This window comes from Nematolebias whitei, chromosome 21 (genome assembly GCF_014905685.2).
Source record: "Nematolebias whitei isolate Nwh7 chromosome 21, NemWhi1, whole genome shotgun sequence".
Taxonomy (NCBI): Eukaryota; Metazoa; Chordata; class Actinopteri; order Cyprinodontiformes; family Rivulidae; genus Nematolebias; species Nematolebias whitei.
This window is the reverse complement of record NC_056518.1, coordinates 24,396,551-24,421,771: the sequence shown is the minus strand read 5'-3', so window position 1 is coordinate 24,421,771 and position 25,221 is coordinate 24,396,551. Positions and strand designations below refer to the sequence as shown.

General features: G+C 39.7%; 1 protein-coding gene across 1 annotated transcript; it reads left to right on the top strand.

The window, feature by feature from the left end:
- The first annotated feature begins 834 nt into the window (after nucleotides 1-834).
- LOC119427165 (CAP-Gly domain-containing linker protein 4) lies at nucleotides 835-25,221 on the top strand. Its single transcript, XM_037694747.1, has 14 exons — nucleotides 835-973; nucleotides 3,277-3,416; nucleotides 3,803-3,896; nucleotides 4,061-4,222; nucleotides 5,012-5,130; nucleotides 10,550-10,798; nucleotides 14,226-14,361; nucleotides 14,449-14,580; nucleotides 19,556-19,747; nucleotides 19,825-19,959; nucleotides 21,390-21,513; nucleotides 24,082-24,146; nucleotides 24,236-24,314; nucleotides 24,628-25,221. The coding sequence occupies exons 1-14, from the start codon at nucleotides 847-849 to the stop codon at nucleotides 24,980-24,982; spliced, it is 2,109 nt and encodes a 702-aa protein (XP_037550675.1). The 5' UTR covers nucleotides 835-846; the 3' UTR covers nucleotides 24,983-25,221.

The following is a 25,221-nucleotide window of genomic DNA, read 5'->3' as shown; positions in this document are numbered from 1 at the left end:
CAGTTTGTTGCTCTTGATTTAAGCTGGAAGGCCTTCATGGAGATCATCAAAATGCAGGGCGTTGGAGAGGAAAATAGTAAGTGTTGAAGCAGAAGATGAACTGTTTCTATCACAGTCTGAGCGTGAGTGAGCGTTCAATTTGTGTAGAATTGCTTCTTTTCAGTGCCTATCCCCGTTGTATTTTTAATTTAGCTTTTAAAAGCTGTTCACTATGTGTCTAAATCAGAACCTTTGAGACTTCAGTGGAGGGTAAAAGCTTCAGCGTTCTCAAACTGCTTGTATTCCAGGATTAGACCTATTCCTGTTCTCAGAATAGACTTTCTGGCCCAGTTCCAGCTCAGGTTTTGGAACCCAGACACTTGGGGTTCCATTCAGTCCAGGTTGGTGCTGCCAGGGTGCTGCCATATCTTTGGGTGCTGCAGATTTGACGTCAGCAGACTGCTGGCTCTTGATTGGTTTGATGGACCGTCACGTGACAAGAGTCATACTTCCGGCTACGGCTTTTTTAACTTCCGGCCACTACTCCTTACCGCCATTTCTTTCCGCTACTTGCTTCCCTGTTGTGATATAGCGAGAGAGCTCCTGCTTTTCTTTAAGAAAATAAAATAAAAATGGCAACGCAAAAGATCTCAGAGCCCTAGACAAACGACGAGGTGCAAATATTGTTGAGCTGAGATCCGCGCGGTCTTGCTATGACAATCCTGCCCGCGTCGAAGCGTCACTCTGCTGAAAACAAACTAAACCAGAAGCGTGGAAGCCTGCTGCTGAGCCGACTGTGGCCGGTCCAGGTCGGACCGGGCTTTACTATGCATACTATTATTTCAAGCTTCAGGCCCTGAGGGAGGGATGACGAAGGAGGACATTTCAGAGCCCGCTGAAGGGGACGTCGTCCTGGGCTGCCAGAGGAGCCAGTCTTCCCAGCAGCGAGCGGTTATCCACCAGGTGGCCTCTGCTCCTCAGCCCGGTGACTGTGGTGAGGATCCACTGAAACACAGAACAAGCTGTTGACAGAATGGATTTAAGGCTTTCTGGACAAATAGACCAGCTAATGAAACATTTCATGAGCAAGCTTCATGGGTCACTCAAGTGGCCTCTCAAAACGACACGTTTCTCTAAAAGAAATGGTCAACCACAAAGACTGGCTTAAATTATTGAGGAAAAATGTTCCAAAGAAAACCATTGGAACATTTTTAAGGTTATCACCACCATGCTAAGAATTTATTAGGTTTGGCTTCTTTCAAGTAAATTGTAAAAAAAAAAAAAAAAAACCCACTAATAATGAATCTTTTTTGCAAAGATTAGCCAGTCTGTTAAAATACTGCTTGATTCTGGTTAGGGTTCCCAATCATCTGCACATTCGACAGAGTTCGTGCTAAAATTGCTCTACTCTGCTATTGTGTATCACCAAACAAGACGCATGTTTAATTAATGACCAAATGAGCTGATGAGCAGAAAGAAAGAGCCCCTCATTGAAGTCCCTGTTCATGTAATGCAATCAGCAGCTGGTTAAATTATACAGTGATGCTTTGGTCCTTCAGTGAATGTGTTCAATAGTTTATTTTTATAGCGCGACGTCACAACAGAAGTTTTCTCAGGGCACTGTACAAAAACATTCACATACATCATAAAAGTCAATTGGTACAAGTTATCTAAGGAAGCCAGCAGATAGTGTTGAATCTTCACTTCATCAGTCTCCTATCCTGAACAAGCACATTGACAACAGTAACAGTGGAAAGGGGAAAAACTCCCTTTGAACAGGAAGAAGCTTCCAGCAGAACCAGGCTCAGGACAAGTGGCAATCTGCTTCATCCGGCTGGGTTTTGTTCATTTCGTTCAACCTTTATTTATAGGTTAATTCCATTGAGCCTCGAGGACTCATTTACAAAAGATACCTGATTTCAACAAAGAGTGATTACAGCAGTGAACAACAATTGACAATCTTAAGAGGCATACAGTTTTTTTTTTTTTTACAAATTAAAATAAGATGGGGGGAAAAAAGTAGCAAAAAACAACTAGATTATAAGGCGAATGTAGAAAACTAAAAACAAGAACATGTTTGCATTGGTTCTTGCCAGGAGTCCCAACAGATTCTTAAAGCCACTTAGAGAGGTCAAGGTCGAGAGCTTCAAATGTTTTTGTAAGATATTCCAGGAAACGGGAGCGGAGTAGGAGAAGGTCCTTTTGCCAAGTTCAATCTGCACTGAGGGAACACTGCAGGTAATAATGTCCTGAGAGCGCACGCTGTAGCTGCACTCATGCAGAGACATGTAGGAGGAGATGTACGAAGGCAACAGACCAAGAAGTGATTTAAAGATGAAAATGTACCAGTGAGAAAGTCTGTGTGAAGTTAATGATGTCCAGTTAACCAGTGAATACAGGGTGCAGTGGTGGGTACGATAATCACAGCCAGTTATGAATCTTAATGCACCATGATGGACAGCATCCAACATCTGCAGGGTTCTTGTAGGAATGTTCATGTAAATAATGTCACCGTAATCAATAAAGGGAAGGAAAGTCAAAGTTACAAGGTGTTCCCTGGCGTTCAGAGTTAGACGGGTTCTGTTTCTGAAAAAGAAACCCAGTTTAACTTTCAGTTTCTTGACTAGGTTTTCCACGTGGAGCTTTAAAAGAGAGATGACAGGAAGGAGAAACAAACTAACAGAATGACAGGTCTCTGATAACTGAAAGCTCCGCCTCCCATTTTACTTTTGGAAACTCTAGGAACCTGCAGTCGAGAACAAAGTGCTATGTTGGGAAAATATGGAACTATAAGATCTCTAATACAAGATGGAGCTAGGTTGTTGAGGGCTTTGTAGGTTGGAAGTAAGATTTTGAATTTTATTCTGAATTTGGCAGGGAGCCAGTGGAGAAGCTAAAACTGGAGAGACAGCTCCCCTATAAATGCTTATTAAGACTCTGACAGCTGCATTTTGGATTAACTCTCAAGACTTTTTAAAGAAGTATTTGGACACCCAGATAATAAACAATTGCAATAGTCCAGCCTAGACGTGATAAATGCATGGACCAGTTTTTTAGTCTCAATCGGGTTCTGTAGTTCTTCGTTTGGTCTGTGGCGTGCCGTCTACCGTCACATGTGGTTTTTGTCTGCCGCTGCAGAACAACAGGGCTCTTTTTAAAGTTGCCTATTTTTCTAAATCATTTCAGTCTGTTGCAGAAAAGTGTGCCCTGCAGGCTCTCCTCACGTTCATGTACTGATAGAAAATGCTCAACACTCCTTGTAAAACTATTGATTTTTGTCCCTCTTGCCACCTCCAGAGTTCTCCTTCTTTGACCCCAGTGAGCCGCAGTGCAAGGAGATTCTTCAGGATCCCAACACCACCATCCCTGAGCTGTTTGCTGTCCTCAGGCAGTGGGTGCCTCAGGTTCAGAAGAACATAGATGTCATTGGCATCGAGGTGACAGTTCTGTTCCATTGCCCTCCTGTTAAAATGCAAATCTTTTCTCGTTAATGAATTCCCTTTTAAACCACAGACTTTTTCTATCTGGAGTTACACATTGTACCTGCAATGCAGTCAATTGCGCAAAGCAGCATTCCTCAGGGGTTATCGTGAGAAATTGTTTCCCCTCCATGTATCTATTTTTTAATCCTTTGAGAAATAAATGCCTTGCTTTGATGTGATTTTATTGTCTAAATTAAAACCTGAGTAGAGTTATGAGAGGACAGGCACACTTCATTGTTCACTGCAGTGTGCCCGAGTGTCACTTTATGCCCCGTTCTAATATTTCCACTCGGTGACACCTGCTCCTTTGTGGCTCTTTACATCATATTTTCTTTGCACAGATCCTGAAGAGAGGTTGTGGCGTGAATGATCGAGATGGTCTGACTGATATGACCTTACTGCACTACTGCTGCAAGGCCGGGGCTCCGGGCATTGGTTAGTATTGACTCAGCCGCTTGATAAACGTCCACACACATCTAATCTGACGCTTCAGTGCATTAGTTTATGTTGCTTATCCACTGACATGCATACAACTCACAAAGAGGTCCAGTTCATCAAACATCATTCAGCGTAATCTGACAAGCTTTGATTCTCTTCAGGTGATGCAGAGACGGCGGCTAGCTTTGCCCGTCAGCTCCTCGCCCTGGGTGCTGATCCCAGCCTTCGCTCGCGCTGGACAAACATGAGGGCCCTGCATTACGCCGCCTACTTCGATGTGCCCCAGCTGATCCGGGTGGTTCTACAGGCCGCCCAGCCTGGAGGTAAGAGCAGAGAGACGTGCAAAGATCAGCCATATTTTACTACCAAGGAGCCAGAAAGGATTAAAGCCTCAGCAATTAATGTTCTTGTTGTGGTAAACTTTCTGAATTACCAGTGGTTTGTTGGTTAATTCAAACTGTGGAGCGAACAATTGGTGGTGCCGTTTTGTTAACCAGTAAATGTTTTATTCATTTTTTGTTGTTGCTGTGGTTTAGTGTACATTCTGGGAACTCGTTTCATACAACATGATTTTACAGTATTGATAGAATTGAAAACTGACAGATTTTTTTGCCATTTGATGAAACGTTTTTGGATCATCATCCGTTTAACATAAAATATGACGTCCAATATCCAAAAGTCACTACTCGGCTTAGAGTTGCTGGAGCTGGAAGGAACATGTGGCCGTTTGTCTTAAAAGCAGGCCTCAGCAAATAAACATCTCTGTGCAAAACTGAATAGAGTTGCACTTCATAAATTAAAATATATACAGGGTCTTTAGGTGTTTTTAATTACCTAGAGACTTTGTTTGAAGAATGTCCTGTCCTGGTACAAAGAGAGCAGTGTTTCCAACATTAAAATGCAGATAAGGCACTGAGCCACCCCACTGATCTGCTCCTTAATTGGTTCCCTGGTGATGGAACAATATTTGAACAAAAGTTCTTGGTGTAAGAACTGGATATCAGATGGAAATGATCAAAAATGCTTAAACTTTATGCTTACAAACACAATCTATCGAGGTTTGTCAGCGCTCAGCATTGTTGGACTGTACCATATTCCTCTTCTTTTTTTAGAGGTTGATGCTACCTGCAGTGACTTTGACTTTGGCACAGCTCTGCACATCGCTGCATCCAACCTGTGCACGTCAGCCATCAAATGTCTCTTGGAGCTGGGAGCCAATCCAGCTTTCAGAGTAAGTATATTTCCCCACTTTCTCTGTACACTCCATCAGACTTGTCTTCTGAGTTGGAGAAATTGAATTTTTCTTTGGCAAGTCATCACTAAGTCATTATCTTGGCATCGATCTGCAGGATAATTTTGATTTCAACATGAGAACCAATTAATTTTAGTTGGTTCTTGATTATTTCGTTGCACCACATGATTACAATAAAACTTGTGAAAACGTTTGGCTTTGTCATATAGTTAGGAGACAGCTCTGCTTTTTTTTTTTTATAGCTTTTACAGTAAAATAGTTTTAATTTGTACAAATGTTTCAATCAAAAAGAAAACCTAAACGCACATCGGAGCTAAAAAGTTTAAAATTTACTGTATGTAATGATGATGCCATTCTAAATTATGCATAAAGTTTGAAAAGAAACAGCAACCTGATATATGGAGCAACAATATAATGTTTGGTTTGTCCTGGAACAAGATGGAGAGGAAAAGTGGAGCAGCTTTTTTTGGATACAAGTTACTTAAGTTCAGGTAAAATTATGTTTCTGCTCTAAATGTTTCTCACTGAAACTTTAGGGAATAATTTCCTCCCACAGCTGCACCAAAGCTGCATTAACTAGGTGCAGACTTTGGGGGGGAACAAAAGCACCCGTTTATTTGTATACACTAATAACCCACTGGAGGTCACCAAAGCACTATGCACACTAACATATAATTTCCTTGGTCATAGATTAATCCAGGAGGATTATTTTTTTTTAGGCTGAGAACACAAAGCTTGGGGATGAAATGGTTTTTACTTTATTTTTTTTGTGTGTATTTCGAAGTTTTTAAGCTTGTGGAGGTTTCCTTTTCTTGCCAAGTAAAAGTTGATCATACCAGAGGGAGGATTATTTTGTGTGACCTTATTAAAAGTGCATTGGTCTACCAGCTTTTATGTTTTCTAACGTTGCTGTTGGTTCAGAAAACTCTTCAAATCACATTTGTTCACCGTGTTGAAAACGTGTAGATGAATCTACGCAGTAAGGGGGTAAGCGGTGGTGGTCTCATATTTTTAAAGATCTGCTGGGGCTGAAACTAACTTTTCAGAGTTTTTCGTCATATTTATCTGTATTTTCAGTTTAGACAATGTTCCTTTTTTATTTTAAAATTTAATCATTTACTTTTATTAAAAATTGAACATCCAGAGTCCAGAAAATAGTATTTACAGCAGCTCTTCTTGTAACATCAACAACTTGTGAGTTTGTAAGGCACAACAACGGAGCAGTTTCGTTCCTTTTGAGGGTCATTCTTATTAGAGCTTGAATCAAATTGAGGGTCATTCTTATTAGAGCTTGAATCAAATTGAGGGTCATTCTTATTAGAGCTTGAATCAAATCTTTCTACTTGGACTCGGCAGAGAATCGTCAGAGCAGACTTTGAATTAAAGAAATGAAAAGGTTTTTGATGAATAATATGTTTAATCTTTTCCTGCCTTTTTGTTTTCTTTACATATCACTATTTAAAATCTTGAAAGTCACCCACTGTTCAATTTATTATTTTACTTTCAGTTTGAAATTTTATATTTGCTACAGTCACTTTTTCATAACGCAGGTCTGTGATTTTAGCAGACGGTGAAATCAACACGAGAGTTTTCAAAGCAGCAGATCTTTTGAGAAGAAATGAGATGTTAGAAATTGATTTTTATTCAGCAACACTTTCTGCAGGTGACTGGTTCTGAATCAGTCAGAAAACTAGGGATGCACGATCCACTTTTTTTCACTTCCGTTGTATCGTTTGATAAAGATCCGATATAGAAAAGCAGTGCTGAATTAACTTAAAACATTAGTTTTCTTTAAATGCAGGGGGCAAAAGGTGTGTGCTGGGTGAGTGGGCTCCTTCATGATGCAGGTGGACCTCTTCCTGCATCTGGAGGTGTAAATGTCTGTGATGGTGGGGAGTCTGACTCCAACAGACTTCTGTGCAGCTTTCACCACTCTCTGCAAAGCTTTTCTTTCTGCAGCTGTGCAGCCTCCCATGCCACACGTTGATGCTGGAGCACAGGATGCTCTCCACTGCACACCTGTAGAATGAGGTGAGGACTGAGCTTCCCAGACCAGCTCGCCTCAGCCACCTGAGGAAGTAGAAGAAGAATTCTGATGAACTCATATCGATACAATACTAATATTGGATCAGTGCATCTCTACAGAAAACATAATTCAACTGTGAAATCAGAAAATAAACATCACATCCAACATAAGGTGGTTTGTTTTTTATGCTTAGAGAAATACTGTTTGTTTTATTTATTTTTTAACCTTTGAAAAGGAAAACGATCATTTATCTACATTTGCTTGTCTCTCTCCCCCCCCCCCCCCCCACACACACACACACACTTCACAGCATGAAACTAAAAGCATTTTCACATCTCAAACTACCACTAATTAATGAAAGTACTAATTGAAGCTTCTCTAATCATTGAAACGAATAAAAAGCATCTTGAATGTTGGCATAAAAGGCTAACACTCCTTTTCATTATGAGCACTTGTTTGCAAAAACATTTTTAATTCGCTCATCGATGCACTTGTTGATCTTTTTGAAGCTACTGGATTAATTTATGAAATGGAGCCAATGTTCTGGGCATTTAGACCTTCACCCTCTTATTGTACAACTTGTTTGAGAAGCTTTCAGAACAGCGATGCATGTATAAAAATAATATGCATATCAAATGACCAACTTTTTTAGTTTTGCAGCAAAACCTTTTTTTTCTCTCGAGAAATTCAGTTTTTCAGATGTTCACTTTTTGTATAAATTGCAGTGAATAAAATTCAGAAATGCTTCTTGGTGAAACAGCCTCTTGACTTTAAATAACTCTTCAGGGTAGTTGTTGACAACTCCTGAACATTATAATTTAACAGTTTCACACACAGCAGCACTTCTGTGTGGGAGAGAAAGCTGTCAACGTGCGAGTGTGGGACAGAGTTGAACGTTTTACCGTGAGTTCTTCGTTTGGATTAAATTAGGGCTTTAACTATAAAACACATTAAAACCTACACAGATGAGGCTTAGACTGTTTTATAAAAACTGTAAAAATATAGAAAATAACTGATTTATTTAATTCTTGTTTCACCTTTTGTGCACAGTAAGGCAGATTGAGAGGAGAGGAGCAGACATGAGCTCAGTGTTTTGATATTAAAACTTGTATTTATCATAAACCACGTGCATGTGTTGAAGGTGTTGTGGAAAACAACCAGTACAACTTCAGATAAGCTTCTCTCGCATGTCCCACCTCCGCAACAACCCCCATTTGCCTTCTCTTATCCGAAAAGTGCTAATTCTGAGCTCTATTCTTAGTTCCTGGACTTTGGTAGCTTTGAGTCATCCGGGATTGTTTTGTAATCCGGCTGATCAGCTTCTTTAAAAGTCTGATAGGGATTTTGTTCTAAGAACAGAAATATATAATGTCTGCTCATCTCAGCATTTCCAGACAGGAAAACAATTAACTCCTTGAAGAGGGAGATGCACGTATTTTTGTTACTTGATGCACTGACGTTACTAAAAATGAAGCTGTCACTGTTCTGAGTTTGCTAAAAAGAGAATACCAGCTGTTTTTTTTTATTTTTTATCCATTGTCTAGTCACACCACAATTCACTTTGATTCTACTCAGTTCTACGCAGTGTTGGTGGTTTTTAATACTTAAGTGCTGCCTCGATTAGACGAAACTATTGATTCCCTTGGGAAGATTCCTTTAGGGAAATTAAATAACATCACTGAACAGGTTGTAGGAAAAATAAAAGTAAGAAAAGAGACAGTTAGCAAGTACAAATATCGGTAATGCAAAGTAAAGTACCGTAATATTCATACATACGGATTGAACAGTAAATACTAGAAAACCAGTTAATGGCTATTTTAAGGTGTGGTGGATACTACTTCCCATCCTCTATCCCCACCCCCATTGAAGAGTTGTACAGACTGATGACATGAGGGACAAAGGACTGTACATGGGAAGGAGCAGGCTGTCACTGAACAGGCTCCTCTGGTTGCTGATGACGATGTGCAGATGGTGATGGGCATTTGCCATATGTCCAGCAGTTTGTCCAGCGTTCTCTTCTCTGCTACCATCAGAGTCCAGTTTCACGCCGACCACAGAGCCGGCTGGCCTGATCAGTTTTTTTTTTTCCAGCCTGGATGTGTCCTTGTATATGCTGCCCCCTCAGCATATCACGGTGTCGAAAATGAAACTGGCAACCACAGACTGCCACTGGTCGGAGGATTCAGCTCGCTGGGCCAGTTCTTTTTAGGAGCAGGAAGGATGCAGGATGTCTTCCAGAGGGTGTGCACTCTCTTCCTAGGTGCAACCTAAGTTTGAAGTTGTAGTGGTTCTCGCAGCTCAGCAATGCAGGTCGATGTAGGCAGGGTCGTCGTAGCATGGCTGCCTGAAACTTCTGCAATGTTATTTTCTGTTCATGCTACACACAACACAGCAATGGGCATATAAGTGGAATAAAGTCACACAACAATCACAATCTGTCAGTTTCCAAAAATGCCGTGGCAGAGTCGAGACCACTGTCCCTTCGCTGGTCTGAGCCCATAAATTGAGTCCATTTGGTCTAACTTCATCTGAATTCTTTTGTCAGCCAACAAGCATGAAAACATCTGCACCCCCTCATAGTGCCATGGTGTTGGTTTTCGTGTTGGCATCTTAATGGATATATTGTATAAATATGTATTTAACAAAGTAAATAAAAGTTGCAGTTGTGAGGTTTTCAGAAATGGTGGGTTTGAATTGTGGGAAGGAGATGTCTCATGGTTGACGTCTCTGGTCAGGCTGAGTCGAGCCCATAGAAAAAGGCCTGATGACCTTCTCCCACTGTTATTCTTATCAGCTCATACATTAACATTAAAAGTTTGCTATGCACTGGTTCAGTTCTAGTTGTTATGCACTGGTTCAGTTCTAGTTCTTCAGATCCAAGTCCCTATTGGTGACCAAAAAAAAAAAAAGTTTTCACTAAAATCTTCCCATTTTCTTTAGTTTTCTGTTTTATAGCACCTCAGGGCCACCATACAATATTCATTACATAGATGCAAATCATCTGATAATTACATCAATATGAACTCAAACCACAGTTTTTTTTATTTTTTAAGCATCTAATGCAAGCTTTAGGTGATTTATTAACCAGACATGTTGATCAAATGTTAAGTTGACAATTATTTTGTGTTTTCCATTGAGATTTAGGTAAAAATATCATACTTGGTAATTTTGGATTGTTTTAGTATTCACAGTATTATGCATATTGATGAAGTACGTGTTGCTGAGGTCTTTCTCCGATCGGATATTTATATAAATAATTTAGTTCACTGAAGTTACAAACATCCAAATCAATGTGTAAATCCATGTCGAGTTCAGTTTTGAATCACATTTCCACATGAAGTCATTGCTCACCTGATCTCTTTCTTCTGACAGAATGACAAAGGACAGAGTCCAGCAGATGTTGTGCCCGACCCCCTCGATATGCCCTTGGAGATGGCAGATGCAGCCGCTGTGGCCAAAGAGCTGCTGACTTTACTGAGACAGGCTTTACCTCGACCCATCTCACCGCTGCCCTTCACACTACAAGGCCAGTCTGTTCCTGCGCTCTGTGATAGGGCTAGGATACAACTCGCCTCCATGGGGATTCAACTGGGTGATCGCGTGGTTATAGCCAGACAGAAGGTGAGTGTCATGTTGCTGTAAAAACAAAGAAGAGCTTCTCTTTGTCCACAGATGTAACAGTTTGCGTCTCACTTGAAGCTGGCAAGAGGTTTCTAGAAAGAAAAAAAAAGTTTATTCATCCCTGAGTTTTTGTGTCAGCGTCTCATTGGGACTGTAGTTGAAATCTTATTAAATCTTCCAGCAATAAGAGTTTGCTTTCTCTAAATATTTAGTACTACTACTAAGAAACATGCTCTTAAATTGATTTCACGGGTTGCATCCAATTTCAGCTACGGCTTCGAGTGAAGAGCTCAGATGTTAAAAACACAAGCGTGCTCATCATCTTTGCCTGAATCATCTCTTACACTGTCCTGGATCTCATGTTGTGCTTTGTCAACATAACTGTTGTTCATAAGTACCGAATTTTTCGCCCTATAAGTCGCTTTTGAAAAAAAAAAAAATTGGATAACTGGCATGCTCTGCGACTTAAACACCAAAGTGACGTATGTTTTTTTTCTTCTCATATTTAAACCAATTTTTGACTGAGATACGATGTTTTCATTCATTCTGACTGAAAATAATGAACACTACCATTTTCAACCACTAGATGGCACTTGAGTAGTATGGCATGCCATTGTGTCATGTAATAGGTTAAAAAAAAAAAGAAGGCTATTAATGACACAATTAGCTTGCCATAGCCTGTCACCTTCGTCCAGATCGCCTGGAGCAACCGTCAAATCGGCTTCATTTTGTTGCACTGCCCTGGCGAAATGCAGCTAATTTGATCATTGAAGTGCATTTATTAAGTGAAAGTTCAACTGAGACACACCTTTTACTATAATGTTGAGCAAAAAATAATTGTTTTAGGTTATCTTGTTAAATTTTGAAGAAATGCGCAGCGTTCCTCCGTCAGTCCCGGAGCACCGAGGCAGCGAATAATTTTGTAAATGCAGCGGATTTGACCGTCAAAGTGCATTTTATTAAGGAAAAGTTGAACTGAGATACAAATTTAATATAATTTCGAGCAAACAAATAATTGTTTTTATGTGTTAATCTTGTTTAAATCCTCCCGCGGCCGCCTTTTGGCAGACAATCGATTTTTGGCACACAGGCCCACATTTCCGGGTTGTCAGCGGTGGAGCGTAACAAATGTGACGCATAATAGATGCAACGTATACGGTGAAGCGACATATTTATGGATTTTCCACTTTTTAGACATATTCAGACTGATGCGACTTATAGGGCGATGTGACGTGTACGGCAAAAAATATGGTAAATGCTTTTGCGAAGTCTCAGTGTAATTGCAGTGTGTGTTTTAAGGATATCCTACTAACAAGCCATTTACACACTTTGCTCCCAGATATATTTGGACCTTTAATTTTGATACATTTAACATCAGAGTTCGAGTTGTCTGTTTTTTTTTTTTTTTTTTTTTTTTTTTGTCAAATCTCTTTAAATTGAAACAAAATATTTCTGATCAGTCATGCCAGCCAGATTAGTTGTGGTTTAAATTATGTGTTGCCCTGTGACGCAACAGATGTATAAGACTGCTGGCATTCACATGCTCACATGTAGATAAGAGCGCAGCCCTTCTATACATTGAAACAAGCATTGAACACAAGCCAGAACCAAGATTTAATCCTCTCCAAATGAAACTGATCCACTGTTAGAAGCCGTCTGACCAAACACGATAAAAAGTCTTATCTCCTGCCCGTAAGTGCTTTATTTGTGTTCGTAGACGACCAACAACTTCATGGGTAATGAGACTGAGCACCTGAGGTAGTGTCCAAATGCGTTTTTTGATTTCCTCTGGCAGAAGGCCTGTCACCTGAGTGGGCTGGCCTTCAATGTTTTCTAGGATGAGTTGTGTTAAGAGACAGTTAAACCAACTGGGCTCAGACCATTTTCAAATGATCTGGGATTGTAACGCCTCTTACTGATCAGGAAAGCTCTAATGGAAGTTGTCAGGTGTGAACCGTGTGTGCTGTGATTGATAAACGGATAAAATCAAAATATGATCGCTTTCACAAAATATACATCTTAAGTTCTTCAGCAGAGTTTACAGCTTTGTTACGATCAGCATGCGTTACGCTAAGGGTTGCAAAACTGATAAGTTGGAAACTTTCCATGGGAATTGAAGCAAATTATTTTTTTAATGAAATAAATCTGGAGTTAAAACCTTAAAGGTTGGCCCTTAACAGGAGTTTTAAATATAGTTGGGAGGGAAATATATTTAATGATTATAATTTAATGATAAACTATCACATGGACATGTAGTAAGAGATAGAAATAGTAACGAAGGTTTGTTCAGTTACAGTTTATGAAATGCAGTTTATTGCAATTTTTGTGATTTCAATCTCAAACATTTAAAAATCACCACTTGAATATTTTTGTTCTGAATTGTGTACATGAATCTAAAATGTGAAGTGACCATAACAAAAAATGGAGAACTGTAGAAATGTTGAAAATGAATTGTTCTGTAAAAGTTGTGATCGTAACAGTGATGTGAACAGCAACATATGCAAATTAGGTCATACATTTAGTTTCATAAACTCCGTATTTGCCTGTGACAAAACAAATGTTAGGTTTTTTTTTTTTATATTTGGGATTCGACAGTTTGATTAAATCACTTCCTATTTCCATTTAATTCCCACGGAAAGCATCCATTTTGGAATAATTTGAATATTTCCCAACTTAACTCCCAGTGGAAAGTTTCTGGAGACGTACTTGTATTACGGACTTATATTACGTACTTGTATTACGGACTTATGTTACGGAGTTATATTACGGAGTTATATTACGGAGTTATATTACGGACTTATATTACGGACTTATATTACGGACTTATATTACGGACTTATATTACGGACTTATATTACGGACTTATATTACGGACTTATTTTATTTATCTATTACCTGTATTTATTAATTATCTATTTATTAATTATTATTTATTTCATTATTTTATTCGATGGAATTATTTTATTGAAACGACCTAAGAAAATTAATGTTTTTTATTTTCTTATCACAGTGTTTTTTTGTGTGTTTTTTTTTTTTTGTATTTGCAGCGTCAGTATGTCATTAACATGTTTATGGATTAAAAAACACACAAAACCTTTTTTTGTAAAAGAAGACTAGAAGAAAATCACCGACCGCCATCATTAGCTGCTTCTGCCCTCGTGGAACAATTGCATTTAAAATCCTCAAGTTTTTGCCCATCTAGACATTTGCTCTTAAAGAAATTCTCTAATATTTCTGTGCCTGGTCATCATCTTAACACCACTTTTTCCATCTCGTGCTTCAAATAATATTTTTTCTTTTTGTTTTCGTGGGTGAAGAAATGCAGTAAAACCATTAATTTCTGATTGTTCTTCAATCTGTGTCAAAGGAGTTTTTCTCACCACGTTGTGTTGTAGTCTTTCCCTGACGCTTGAACGTGCGCTTGCAGGTCGGAACGCTGCGATTCTGCGGCAGCACCGAGTTTTCCGCAGGCCTCTGGGCCGGAGTGGAACTGGACAAACCGGAGGGAAAGAACGACGGCTCTGTCGCAGGGGTTCAGTATTTCACCTGCCGAACTAAACACGGTAAGACGTCGTGCTCCAGTGCTTAAAGATCCAACGTACTGACTCGGTAACTATTATTATTTTTAAAAATCTTTCAACTTTTCCTAGGAATATTTGCTCCTTTGTCCAAAATAAGTAAGCCTTTGGAAAAACGTAAATCAAGCTTCACAAGAACATCGACGCCTCTGCGTCCTCCTCGGCGTGCTGATCTGTCCCGAGTTACTTCCAAGGTCAACACGGGTAAGGAAATGATGTTCGTTTTATTGGAAAATGTTTGGCTTATTATTTTAGACAAGTTTGAAAAAGTGTAAATGTAACTTTCAAGGATCGTGAGGCTTGGTGAAGAGCGTGGTCACGATGAACTTGTGCTCCGGTTCTGCCAGGATAACTAAACATTATGACAAAACGAGGCCCACAAGCATTGAGAAAAAAAAAACATCTTCCCCCGAGGAGCTCTGCCTGGATGTACTATCATAAAAACATGCCATAACCTCAACCACAGACGATGGGGATGTTGAAAAGCCACTGGGCCAGAGGAATAAAGAACTTTATATTTTTCAGTGCAGATAAAAAAACGAGGGGCAAGTGCTTTTTTATGTCACAAGCATCTGATTCAGATCCCTAGAGAAGATCACGAATACAATGTTAGACCACAGTTGAAGAAAAAGAACCATGGAGGCTAAATATTTCAGAATAGCCGCTGTATTCTCATAAATAACTTCCTAACAATAAAATCGGCTCCCTGAGGCCATTAAGGTTGTAAACTTCGTCTCATTTGAGACAGACACTTGTGAATATTTGTATTCTTCTTGTAAAATTGGGACAGTAGTGATGGTTTTGGCTTGCTTTCTTCAATAACTTTAAAAACTTTGTTATAGACAAATTTTTTTTTAAAAAGAGCTGATAACCAGTGTTAATGATTTTTGTCATTTTAGTTTCATTTACAGCCAAAGAAACTAAACAGGCTTTAGAGTTTTTGCTTCTTCGCTCGATCTTTAAGCATAAATTCATCTGAAAATATGAAAACCTATTTTTATCCTTTTCCATAGACCATTTTGTGTAGTGGGCTAAACCAAGTCGGTGGCTTTTTAGTGCTGTAATCACGTTAATAATAATCTGTAAGTTTTATGTAACATATCTCTCTTGTAAATGAGTCTTCGATGTCCTCGTTGACATCTTATCTGACCCCCAAGATGAAATGTGAAACGTAAAATACTTCTATCTGTTGATTTTTTTCAGTAATCTTTGATTATGATGTTGAAAGCACAACAGAGAACATCAAATGAGATCAATCGAACTCTTGTTGAGGAACTTGTGACCTAGAAATTGTTTGGTATCTGATTTGAGGTAATGTAGTTTCTGAAATTGGCCCTTTAGTTTGAAAAAGGTTTTAATTTTGGCCCCCTTTTGTAAGCGAGTTAGACACCCCTGCTTTAGAGGATTGTCATGTGGTTGGATGCTCGACTTGATGACTGTTTTTTTTTCCTGACATGGTGAATTTCACCTTCCCGGGAGCCTTCATTTACTATAGTTTTCTCCATAAAGTTTTCACATGAAAATGGGGGGGTGAAGGGGGGTGTCTGATTTTTAAATCTTAAAAAAATGAACACATCCGTTTTGTCTTTGTTGTTGAACCATGTTGGTGCATGACAGGATTCTTTGCATCTTAGTTTTAATATTAATCTTTGTGGAAAGTGTATTCTGAACTGCTGCCAACGGCTGACGCATCCATCAGACTGATGGGACCTCACTCTCTCACTCTTTGAATCTCTCAGCGTCTGACAAATGGCATCCGTTGTTTAATTTACATCCGAAAGCTTGTCTTGTGTTTTTGTTATTCTCACCACCTTTTGGGTTTACAGCTGTATTGCGCTGTTGTAATTGTTAGTGTTCTGAGGGTTGATTGATCAAAGTGTGACTGGAATACCGGACCTCAGAGAGGCCAGTGGAAACCAGTGATTGATAGTCCAATTAAGGCGAGTTTAATAACTGGGGCATAGACAGGCTGAGTGGCCTGGCAGCCATTAATCACAGTGTGTGTGTGTGTGTGTGTGTGAGTGTTTATGTACAGCATGTAATGCATCTGAGGGCACCTCTGAACAACTTGAACTAGACTAATTTATGACCACACACTTTTCAAGGCTTTTGTCAGCCAGAACTTTCAGAGCAACCTGCATTTTACTGTCCCATCGGATCAGCGGTAGAGACAACTTGCTCATGTTCATCAATAAATTGGAGGGTCATTGTGAAACCGTTTCTTCTGACTAACCAGGAGGGACAGACGCAGCAGAATGCCAGACTGGTCCCCATTAGTGTGTCAGTAGTAGCTCAGGCCTCAAAGGACGGAGAGAGCGCAGACAACATCTCAAACACTTGATTCGAAAAGGCTCAGTCTTCCTGAAGTGAACATCCAGGGTGGACGGATAGATGGAACCAGGGGCTCTGCAGGATAAAGGTCAAGTGACGAGAAATGTTTGCTGTTCTGAGCTGGTGTGTAATGGAGTTCAGAGCAAAAGAACCAAATCTGTCTCGAAGGAGAGCATGTTCATTTTTTACGTTACATGAATGTTTGTTCATCATAGCCAATTTAAAACGTGTTTGTCAGATGAATCGTAGCTTTAGTTCTAGACAACAAGAATTATATTTTTAAAAGTTTTTAGTTTTCTTTGGGATAGTTGCAGAAAACCAGTTTTCTTCTAGTCTTGATTTTTTCATTTATTTATTTTTTTAAACAGTGTTTTTTTTTTTTTTTTTTTTTCCGTTTTCTCGATGCCCCCCCCCCCCCACACACACACACCAAATTAGTCAAACATACATTACTTAAACAAATTAAACATGTACAGACATATTTTTAACATAAACATAAAAGGCTGCCACGTGTCCCAAAACCTTTTTACAGAGCCCTTCAGGGTACAGCTTATTTTTTCCACGTGGATTTTATATATGACCTCCCTTAACCAATGTACATATGCTGGGGTATGTGGGTCCTTCCAATTGCACAAAATTAGCCTCCTGGCCAGAGAGCCAAAGGCGATCACATCCTTCTCGTGCTCGCTGAAGGACGTATCCACAGGAACCACCCCGAACAGTGAGATGAGTGGTGATGGAAGTACGGTTTTTCCACATATCTCAGAGAAGGTGTCAAAAATAGATTGCCAAAATGTGTGCAGTTTGGGACAGGTCCAGAATGTATGCAGGAGTGTAGCTGGAGTTTGTTTGCAACAATTGCATGCAGGGTCCAGGTCGGCTTTAATCTTGGACCGCTTGTCTTGTCTTTAGACCAGTGCAGTTGGTGCACTACCTTGAATTGGATTACAGCGTGTCTCAGGCAGATTGAAGATGGGTGAATGTTCCTAATGATCCACAATTATTAAATCTTACCACAAGTTTACAAAAAGCTACAACGGATCCCATCATGTTGTTTCTCAAACAAAAAACGAAGCCGAAATGTGAAAATTGTGTGTGAAAGCTTTTGTTCGTCCTCGTTGCTTCCCAAGAGGATAAACAACTGCTGATCAGATGTATTTGATTAGCCGATCATTAGTCAGTGTGACTCTGTCAAAGCAGTCGGCTGGTTACAGGTTAATGTTCAGGACAGGACCTTTAGAAAAACACTGAACATGTATGGCTTGCTTGAAAGGGTTGCTATGGAAAAAAAGTATTTTTAAAGAATATGAAGGCACAAATGCTGATTGGGAAATTGCAACTGACCAAACACAAAACATCTGGAACAATGTCCTCAAGACGGATGAGACCAAAGTTGTTCACCATAACACAACAGTTCAATATTTGGTGAAATCCAAATACTGCATTTCAGCACAACCGTCCACACGATGGTGGAGGGCAGATGATTTGGGCTTGTTCTGAAGCCAGAGGATCTGAGCAGCTTGCAGTCAGTCATGTCAGCAACTCTACAACAAAATGTCTTAAAAAGAAGAGACTCAAGGTGTTGCAATGGTCCAAAGTTCAAGCCTGAGCCCAGTTAAGATCCTGCGGCTTTATGAAGGTATATTTGTGGCACATAGTTGAGCGAACCGTAACACAGGAGATGCTGAGCATGTGAGGGTTGAGCGTGCACTAGGGATGCACGATATTGGAAAACAAATTCTTCTACAACAGTGGAAGAGAGTGAAGGTCACTTCATGTTCTTCTCTGTCTGTAGTCCTGTTTAATTCGATCAGTTTTCTAATCGGCTCCTTTTTATCTCTGTATGTGGAAAGGTTTAGCTGCCATTAAAAAAGTACCTGACCGTCCTGAAAGTCCACCTGGTCACAGTAAATGTGCAGAGAGAGACGGCTCAGACAGTAAGACAGGTACTGCGATTAGTGTTGAGCTTGTTTTATTGCAGTTAAATGTAGTGTGGTTTAGAAAAGTTCTTGCACGATTTGTGTAATTTTTATTTTATTTTTTGCTAAAGGCTTGTAAGACATTCAAACCCCAATTTCTCATGTGTTTCAACTAATTTAATAAATGAATCCAGCATCATAAATCCATCTGAGAAATTCAGTTAGATAAATGTTACGTAGAACTACGAATGTGCTTTTGCAGCAGAAAACACTTCAGATTTAACTGAAGTTTACCGAGTTTATATTCAAACGAACACAGATTAAGACATCGGAAATGGTCCACTTTTACTAATCATTCAACTACTTCTCAGTACATGTTGGAAAATGGATTAGTCTGTGTTTAAGTTTATTTGTAACCAGATCTTCTCTTCCTCTTAAAGCGTTTTGGCACAGACGTAATCAATTAGCCTCCAAGTGTTGGGTACTTAATGATCGTGTGAAGGTCTGTGGAAGGTAAAAGCTTAATGAGGTCCTGCGTCCAAATGGCTTCTTAAGAGGGAAATTGAGCATCCTGCTCCATTTTATCCCCTCCTGTTGGCAGAGTGGATTAACACTTTGGCTTTTAGTTGGAGCTCAGTACCTGCTACAAGTTCAGCCTTTACTGTCGGCTGCAAGGGGCTGTCACAGGTAATTAACAAGATGAGTTTCTGATTTAAACCTCGGTGGAAAGATGATGGATTCATTATTAAGAGGAAACTGATTTGATGCTTAGATTTTCTCTTTTTTTTTTAATCCGCAGAATGTAAAAGCTTTTACCGTTTAACGCACTAATAGTTGATGTTCCACTGTTCTGAGTGGATAACCTCTCGATTGGATTACTTGATCTTTGTGTCCCGTTCTCAGATTTATTTGCACCAATCTCTTCTCAGGTATTCTCTCCCGGTCTCTTTCTTCCTCTTCATCCTCGTTGGACTCTCGGCCCAGACCAAGCGCCCGACCTCGTCCCCTGCCGAGGCAGCGCCTTCCTGCCAGGCAGCAAAGAGAGAACATTTCCCCAAACCCCAGGATGGCCCAATCACCGGCGCGTCGGTCGTCTCGTACCACAGCTCCTCCCGCTGCAGGTACAACTGCAGTATGACACAATGAAAGTGTTTCAGTTCGCAGATCCAGCTGTACCAAACTATCGCCTGTCCTGCAGGTTTCAGAAGTCGAACCCCTTCAGGCAGCAGCTTGTTGTGTGACGGTATTGAGGTCCGACAGGGGGAGAGGGTGCTGGTGGCGGGCCAGAGAACAGGCATTGTTCAGTTCTGTGGGAAAACCAGCTTTGCTCCTGGTTAGTTGTGAAAAAGCAAATTGTGTTCAGTTTTCTTCTGTGTGGAGGGACTCTTGAGGAAATGATAAATTGTGAATATGAATAATTCTCACTGTTAATGAATTCATAACAAAATTCAACAATTTATCTGGGCAGAAAAGCAAATTATTTGGGGCTTCTGTTTAAATAAATCATGATATTGCATAATATTAACACCCGTTGATAAGTTTGACCATGTTTTATCTAAGATTTAGATACAAATGTAAGCTAATATTTAGATTTTATTAGTGAAATCATTGAAATGAGCATCATCCAGTACCTTACACACAAAAACTGTAGCCAAGGGGTCTTGGAAACCTTGTTTTTTTTGTCCAAGATTAAATTATCTCTTATTTTGAATAAAGTTAAAAATTCTACAGTGAATTAAGTGCAGCACCATGGTAACACTCTGTTAATCTTCCCCTCTATAAATTCAATTTACTGCATCCTTAGCTAAACTGAAGATACTCTTAAAAAAAAAAAAAAAAAAAAATCAGATTTGGAAAAATCTGCTGCTGTTGAGCAAAAAAACCCACCGAAGCCCAAAGAGAGGAGCTCACTGGATTCATTAATATTTAGGCAGCAGTTCTCTTCAGGCATCAGTCGTGTATAAATAATTACTCTGGTATCTCACACCACTCAGGATCACGTTCGAGGGGATTTCATTCTCACGTTTCCTTTGATACTTTTGAATCAGCTGCTTCGTTTCAGCAGCATTGAGCTGAGGACTGCAACTTTTACCTACCAACAGCAAATCCAGCCCCACTTGTTAAACTTCTCGATTTTCTCGCTGTATCTTAATACAACACTTCTGTGCTTTCTTTTATACAAGAGTGATGGATGAAAGGAACCGGAGAACATCTCGAAGTAGGGATGCACGATATTGGATTTTTGGCCAATATGTTAAAACTTATTTGGCCAATACCGATATTTTTCCCCCTAGACCTACTTACAGAGACTACAAAGCATTTTCTGGTGTGGAATTAAAATACTACGTTATTCTGCATGGTCTTTGTCAGTTTGGCCTGCAACCAAACGCAGATGCCAAAAAGGGGGTTGAAAATGATGAAACACTTCAACTTGGATTATGTTTAATGTCAAATTTATTCATGACATTTACTCTCTCGAACACAATGACAAAACTCGAACAGTGCAAATTTGTAAATTTTCACAAATCTAAACTCAACCTGTTCACAAGCGATAAGTGAAAAGCGCATAAGTAGTAGTAGTAGATATACTTGACAGTTTCTTCAATTAAAAATTAACTTAAAACAGAAGCCTTTTATATCAGTTATTTTGATGGAATGTATGATATTTAACTTTCATCGCTAATATCGTCCGATACCGATACCATGCCGATAATATCGTGCATCCCTATCTAGAAGTCTTAATATCTGAATTTGTTTTCGCAGGAATCTGGTTGGGCATCGAGCTGGACAAGCCGAGTGGTAAAAACGATGGCTCAGTGGGAGGAGTGAGGTACTTCAGCTGTCCTCCAAAACACGGCGTTTTTGCGCCGCCGTCTCGAGTTCAAAGGTAAGATTTTGGAGAACTCTCGGCTAACGATCTCAGCTGGTTTTGTCAGGGTTTATCTGCAGGAACATTAAAGCTAACTTTACATCCTGAGCAGACCTAACGGTAAATCCTCGAGGCCCATTTTCATCGCTCTCATCAATACGTCTGATGGCAACTAATGAGTTTCTCTGTCGTTTTGTGCGACTGCTGGCATGTTTGATTTTGCGCTCTGTGAGGTAAACGATGCTCCTCTGTTCTGGTGATTAACCCGAGTCAGAGTTCTCAAACACGAAGCCTGGAGCGCTCACACAGTATGACTTCTCAATTTAATGTGACACCTTGTAATGAGCCTGATGCCACGACTTCTACTTTTAAACAAGAATAATGGATAACTGAAATATGTGAAGGAGGATTTATTTACAGAGCTGGTTAGTAAAGCGTGTCTGTAAACTGAAATGTTGCGTGGTAGTTTTATCATTTCTTCATATTTTACTGTTACTCTGCACGATGAGGCATATTGATCATGGTTATGTTAGGAATGCAACCATAAGACTGTCTGCATCCGTACGTGTAAACTGTGTTGTCATAAATGCATTTTCATCATATCTGCTGAAGGGTTTTAGAGCAGGGAGCGGATAAAACATGTTTATTTTAGACTATTGTAATTAAATGTTACACAATATAGGTATTTCTACAATAAAACACTTTTGGGTTCAGCTAAATGTTCTGCTAACAGATCTTTGATAAACACTTTGCTGATGCTAAAATCCTATTGTGTTTAAAACATGGCACTGGTAATAGTTTGTTATAGCTTCAAATAAAATAAACTTGTCCAGGTGACATGACTTAACCTTTTTTTTTTGTGTTTATCTACCCGAGCTTTCTATTGTCTTGGCACAATGCAGGTTTACCGTGTGTGTTCAGAAGTCTTTAAAGGTCAGTTTTAATTGGTTTAACTAAAAATACAAAATATAAGGAAAATGCAACTAAAGTTTAAAAAAAAAACAGCAAATTTTAAAATGCTTTCAGAAATCCTGAACTATTGCTCAAGACCACTTTAAAAGAAAGTCTGTGTATTTTTACATGAACTAAGTCGTACTTGTTTTCCTCATTATTTCCTGACGTTACTTGGACTTTCTCAAACAAACAAGAGTTACCATCACACACTTATCAAGTAGTTTGTGAAAGTTTCATCCCGGGGATGTGTAGCCTGTTTTCTGACCATTTTTTATGCTCGAGCCACTTAGTTACTGAACGGCACATTACCAGCACAACGCCTGCAGCGCAAACTGGTCATAACTAAATAAAAGCTATTAAAAAGTAGCTGACGTATAAAATAATGTTTGTGGAAGAGTTTATCAGAACTGATGGACTGTTGCACTTTAATTTCTTCATGTAATTGGTCTTCCTTTTTTCTAATCCCATAATGCTCCTTTATTTTATTTTATTTTTTTTACTGCTGTTTGTGACTTCTTATAGACAAAAGCTTCATTTCGGAAAGCGTCGTCTTTTTTACTTTTTTATTTTTTAATTTTTTAATCAAGCTCTGGGTGCAGCTTTTTTTATTTTTTTTTAGCTGTCTAATGAAGAGTTCTCATCCAGAAGCTTGTCAGCAGTCATCACTGACACCCCCTTCCCACCCACATCTTTGCTTTATTTCTTTACCCAGCTTTATATTATTTTCTCCCAACTGTATTTTTAATATTCCCCCTCAGACCTAGGCCTGTCGCGATAAAATTAAATCAGTCTCATGATAAATGAAAATTATCAACCTCATTTTTATTTATTGGCTTTATCGTTTCTTCGCGTCTCTTTCCACTGAAGACACTGACCTCTCCCTTTCTCTTTAAAACCCTTTTTCAACGTCTAAAATCGAGTTTTTGGATGTTAAAAGCGGTTAAGCTGAGAAGCTAAGCTACGAGCTAAGCTACCAGGCTAACCTCAAGGAAAACACCTCCGACTTGTCAAGCTCCAAAATTCATGGTTGAAACCTGTGCCTTTGTGTAAAAAGTTGTTTTTCTCTGCAAAAAGAAGTTGAGAACTTGTTTACTGATTATTATTATTTTTTTTATTAAAAACTATGCTTAAGAGCTCAAACCACACCGAGCGTTCATTTTGAGAACAGAGACAACCCACGTCACGTCAAGGGGCCTCTCTCCCATTTTTCTTAGAGACACATTGCTCCTCCCTCACTATCTATTCTTCTGTTCAGTCTTATACTGCCATCCAGTGGTCAGAAAAGGTACTACATGCAAAACAAATCAACATTTCCTCTTAAATTTGACAATAATTTCTAATTGTCAAATTTCAAACAATATAATCGTTTATCGCCATAATTTCTGAGACAATTAATCGCCCAGCAAAATTTATCGTGACAGGCTTACTCAGACCTTTGTATTTTTCTGAATTCTCCTCATAGTTTGTTAAACCAAACTTTTTTTCCCTTCAGGTTTCTAGGCTGTCCTTATGAACAATAGTTAAAACATGTACACCTTTTTGTTTATACTGCGGACTAAAATGTGCTTATTCTTCCACAACGCCTCGTCTCATTCTTTAAAAGCTCATTCAGATATTTTTCTGTGCTCGCAGGATCCATGGTTCAGTTGACTGCCTTTCAGAGCTCACCACTTCACGCTTCAGTCATCAGTTCAGCGGTGAGAATTAGCCTGCAGTTCATTTAATATTTAATATTTTGAATATCGTGTCTTTGTGGAAGCCCCTGACTTTTGCGATTGGTTTGCAGGAACGATTCGCCGCAGTTTCAGCACATCGTCCGCCATCGCTGCCCCAAAGGAAACGAGCAGAAGAAGCCCCGTTTCCAGGTGTGACTTCTTCTCACATCTTTTTTTCTTGTCCCTCAAGTTTTTTCAGTTTCATCCTAATCCCCTGCAGCAGTGACAGAATCAATACTGATAAGAAGCAGAGGTATTAGTCAGCAAAATGTTTATTTTTTGTAATGGCCGCTGCATGATTGTGCTTATAATGAGGAGGAACAGGGTAATGAAAATCAATCCCTAAAACCCTGAGCTCATATTATTCTCCTGATTTTTGATGTATTCTTTCCCGCAGTATAAAATTTCTCATAAATCTTTCTTTTCTCGTCTCCTCCACAAACAAACAAAACATAAAAAACAGGAGTCGCTCCCATCCTCACCGCCGCCGCTGGAGCACCCGGAGCGGCAGCAGCGGTGGATTTTCTGGACACACAGCAGGTTCTGGTTCCGACGGACAGGTGCGTCTCCACATGGGCATGCAGGTCTTCCTGAGCAGCGCCAACGAGATGGCTTCCATCCGTTACGTGGGCACAGCGGACTTTGCCCCGGGCCTCTGGCTCGGTCTGGAGCTCCGGAGCCCCAAAGGCAAGAACGACGGCTCGGTGGGCGACCGCCGCTACTTCACCTGCCGGTCCGGATACGGCGTTCTGGTTCGACCCAGCCGCGTCACCTACTGCGGCATCAACGGTTCCCGTTTAGTGGATGAGAAAAGCTGAAGATGTTTAACTTTATCATCTCGAACGTCTCACTTGAAACTGGGCCGTTCAGAGGTTTGAAAGTTGTTTGAGACAAAATGCACTTTACAAAGTTTAAATTCTGATTACAATCTGTTCGGGCTGGATTTAACATGTTTGTGTGAGGGGGCGTTTTAATAACTGCACTATATTTAATCTGATTGCACTGACAAACATCAGCAAGATAGAATAAGATTAAACAAAGTATGCACCTGTATATA

Excerpts from the sequence above, each read along its gene's own strand:
- LOC119427165 (XM_037694747.1), top strand. The coding sequence starts at position 847 with ATGACGAAGGAGGACATTTCAGAGCCCGCTGAAGGGGACGTCGTCCTG. Across the intron at positions 974-3,276 it reads TCCTCAGCCCGGTGACTGTG|AGTTCTCCTTCTTTGACCCC; the intron begins GTGAGGATCCAC and ends TGCCACCTCCAG. Across the intron at positions 5,131-10,549 it reads GAGCCAATCCAGCTTTCAGA|AATGACAAAGGACAGAGTCC; the intron begins GTAAGTATATTT and ends TTCTTCTGACAG.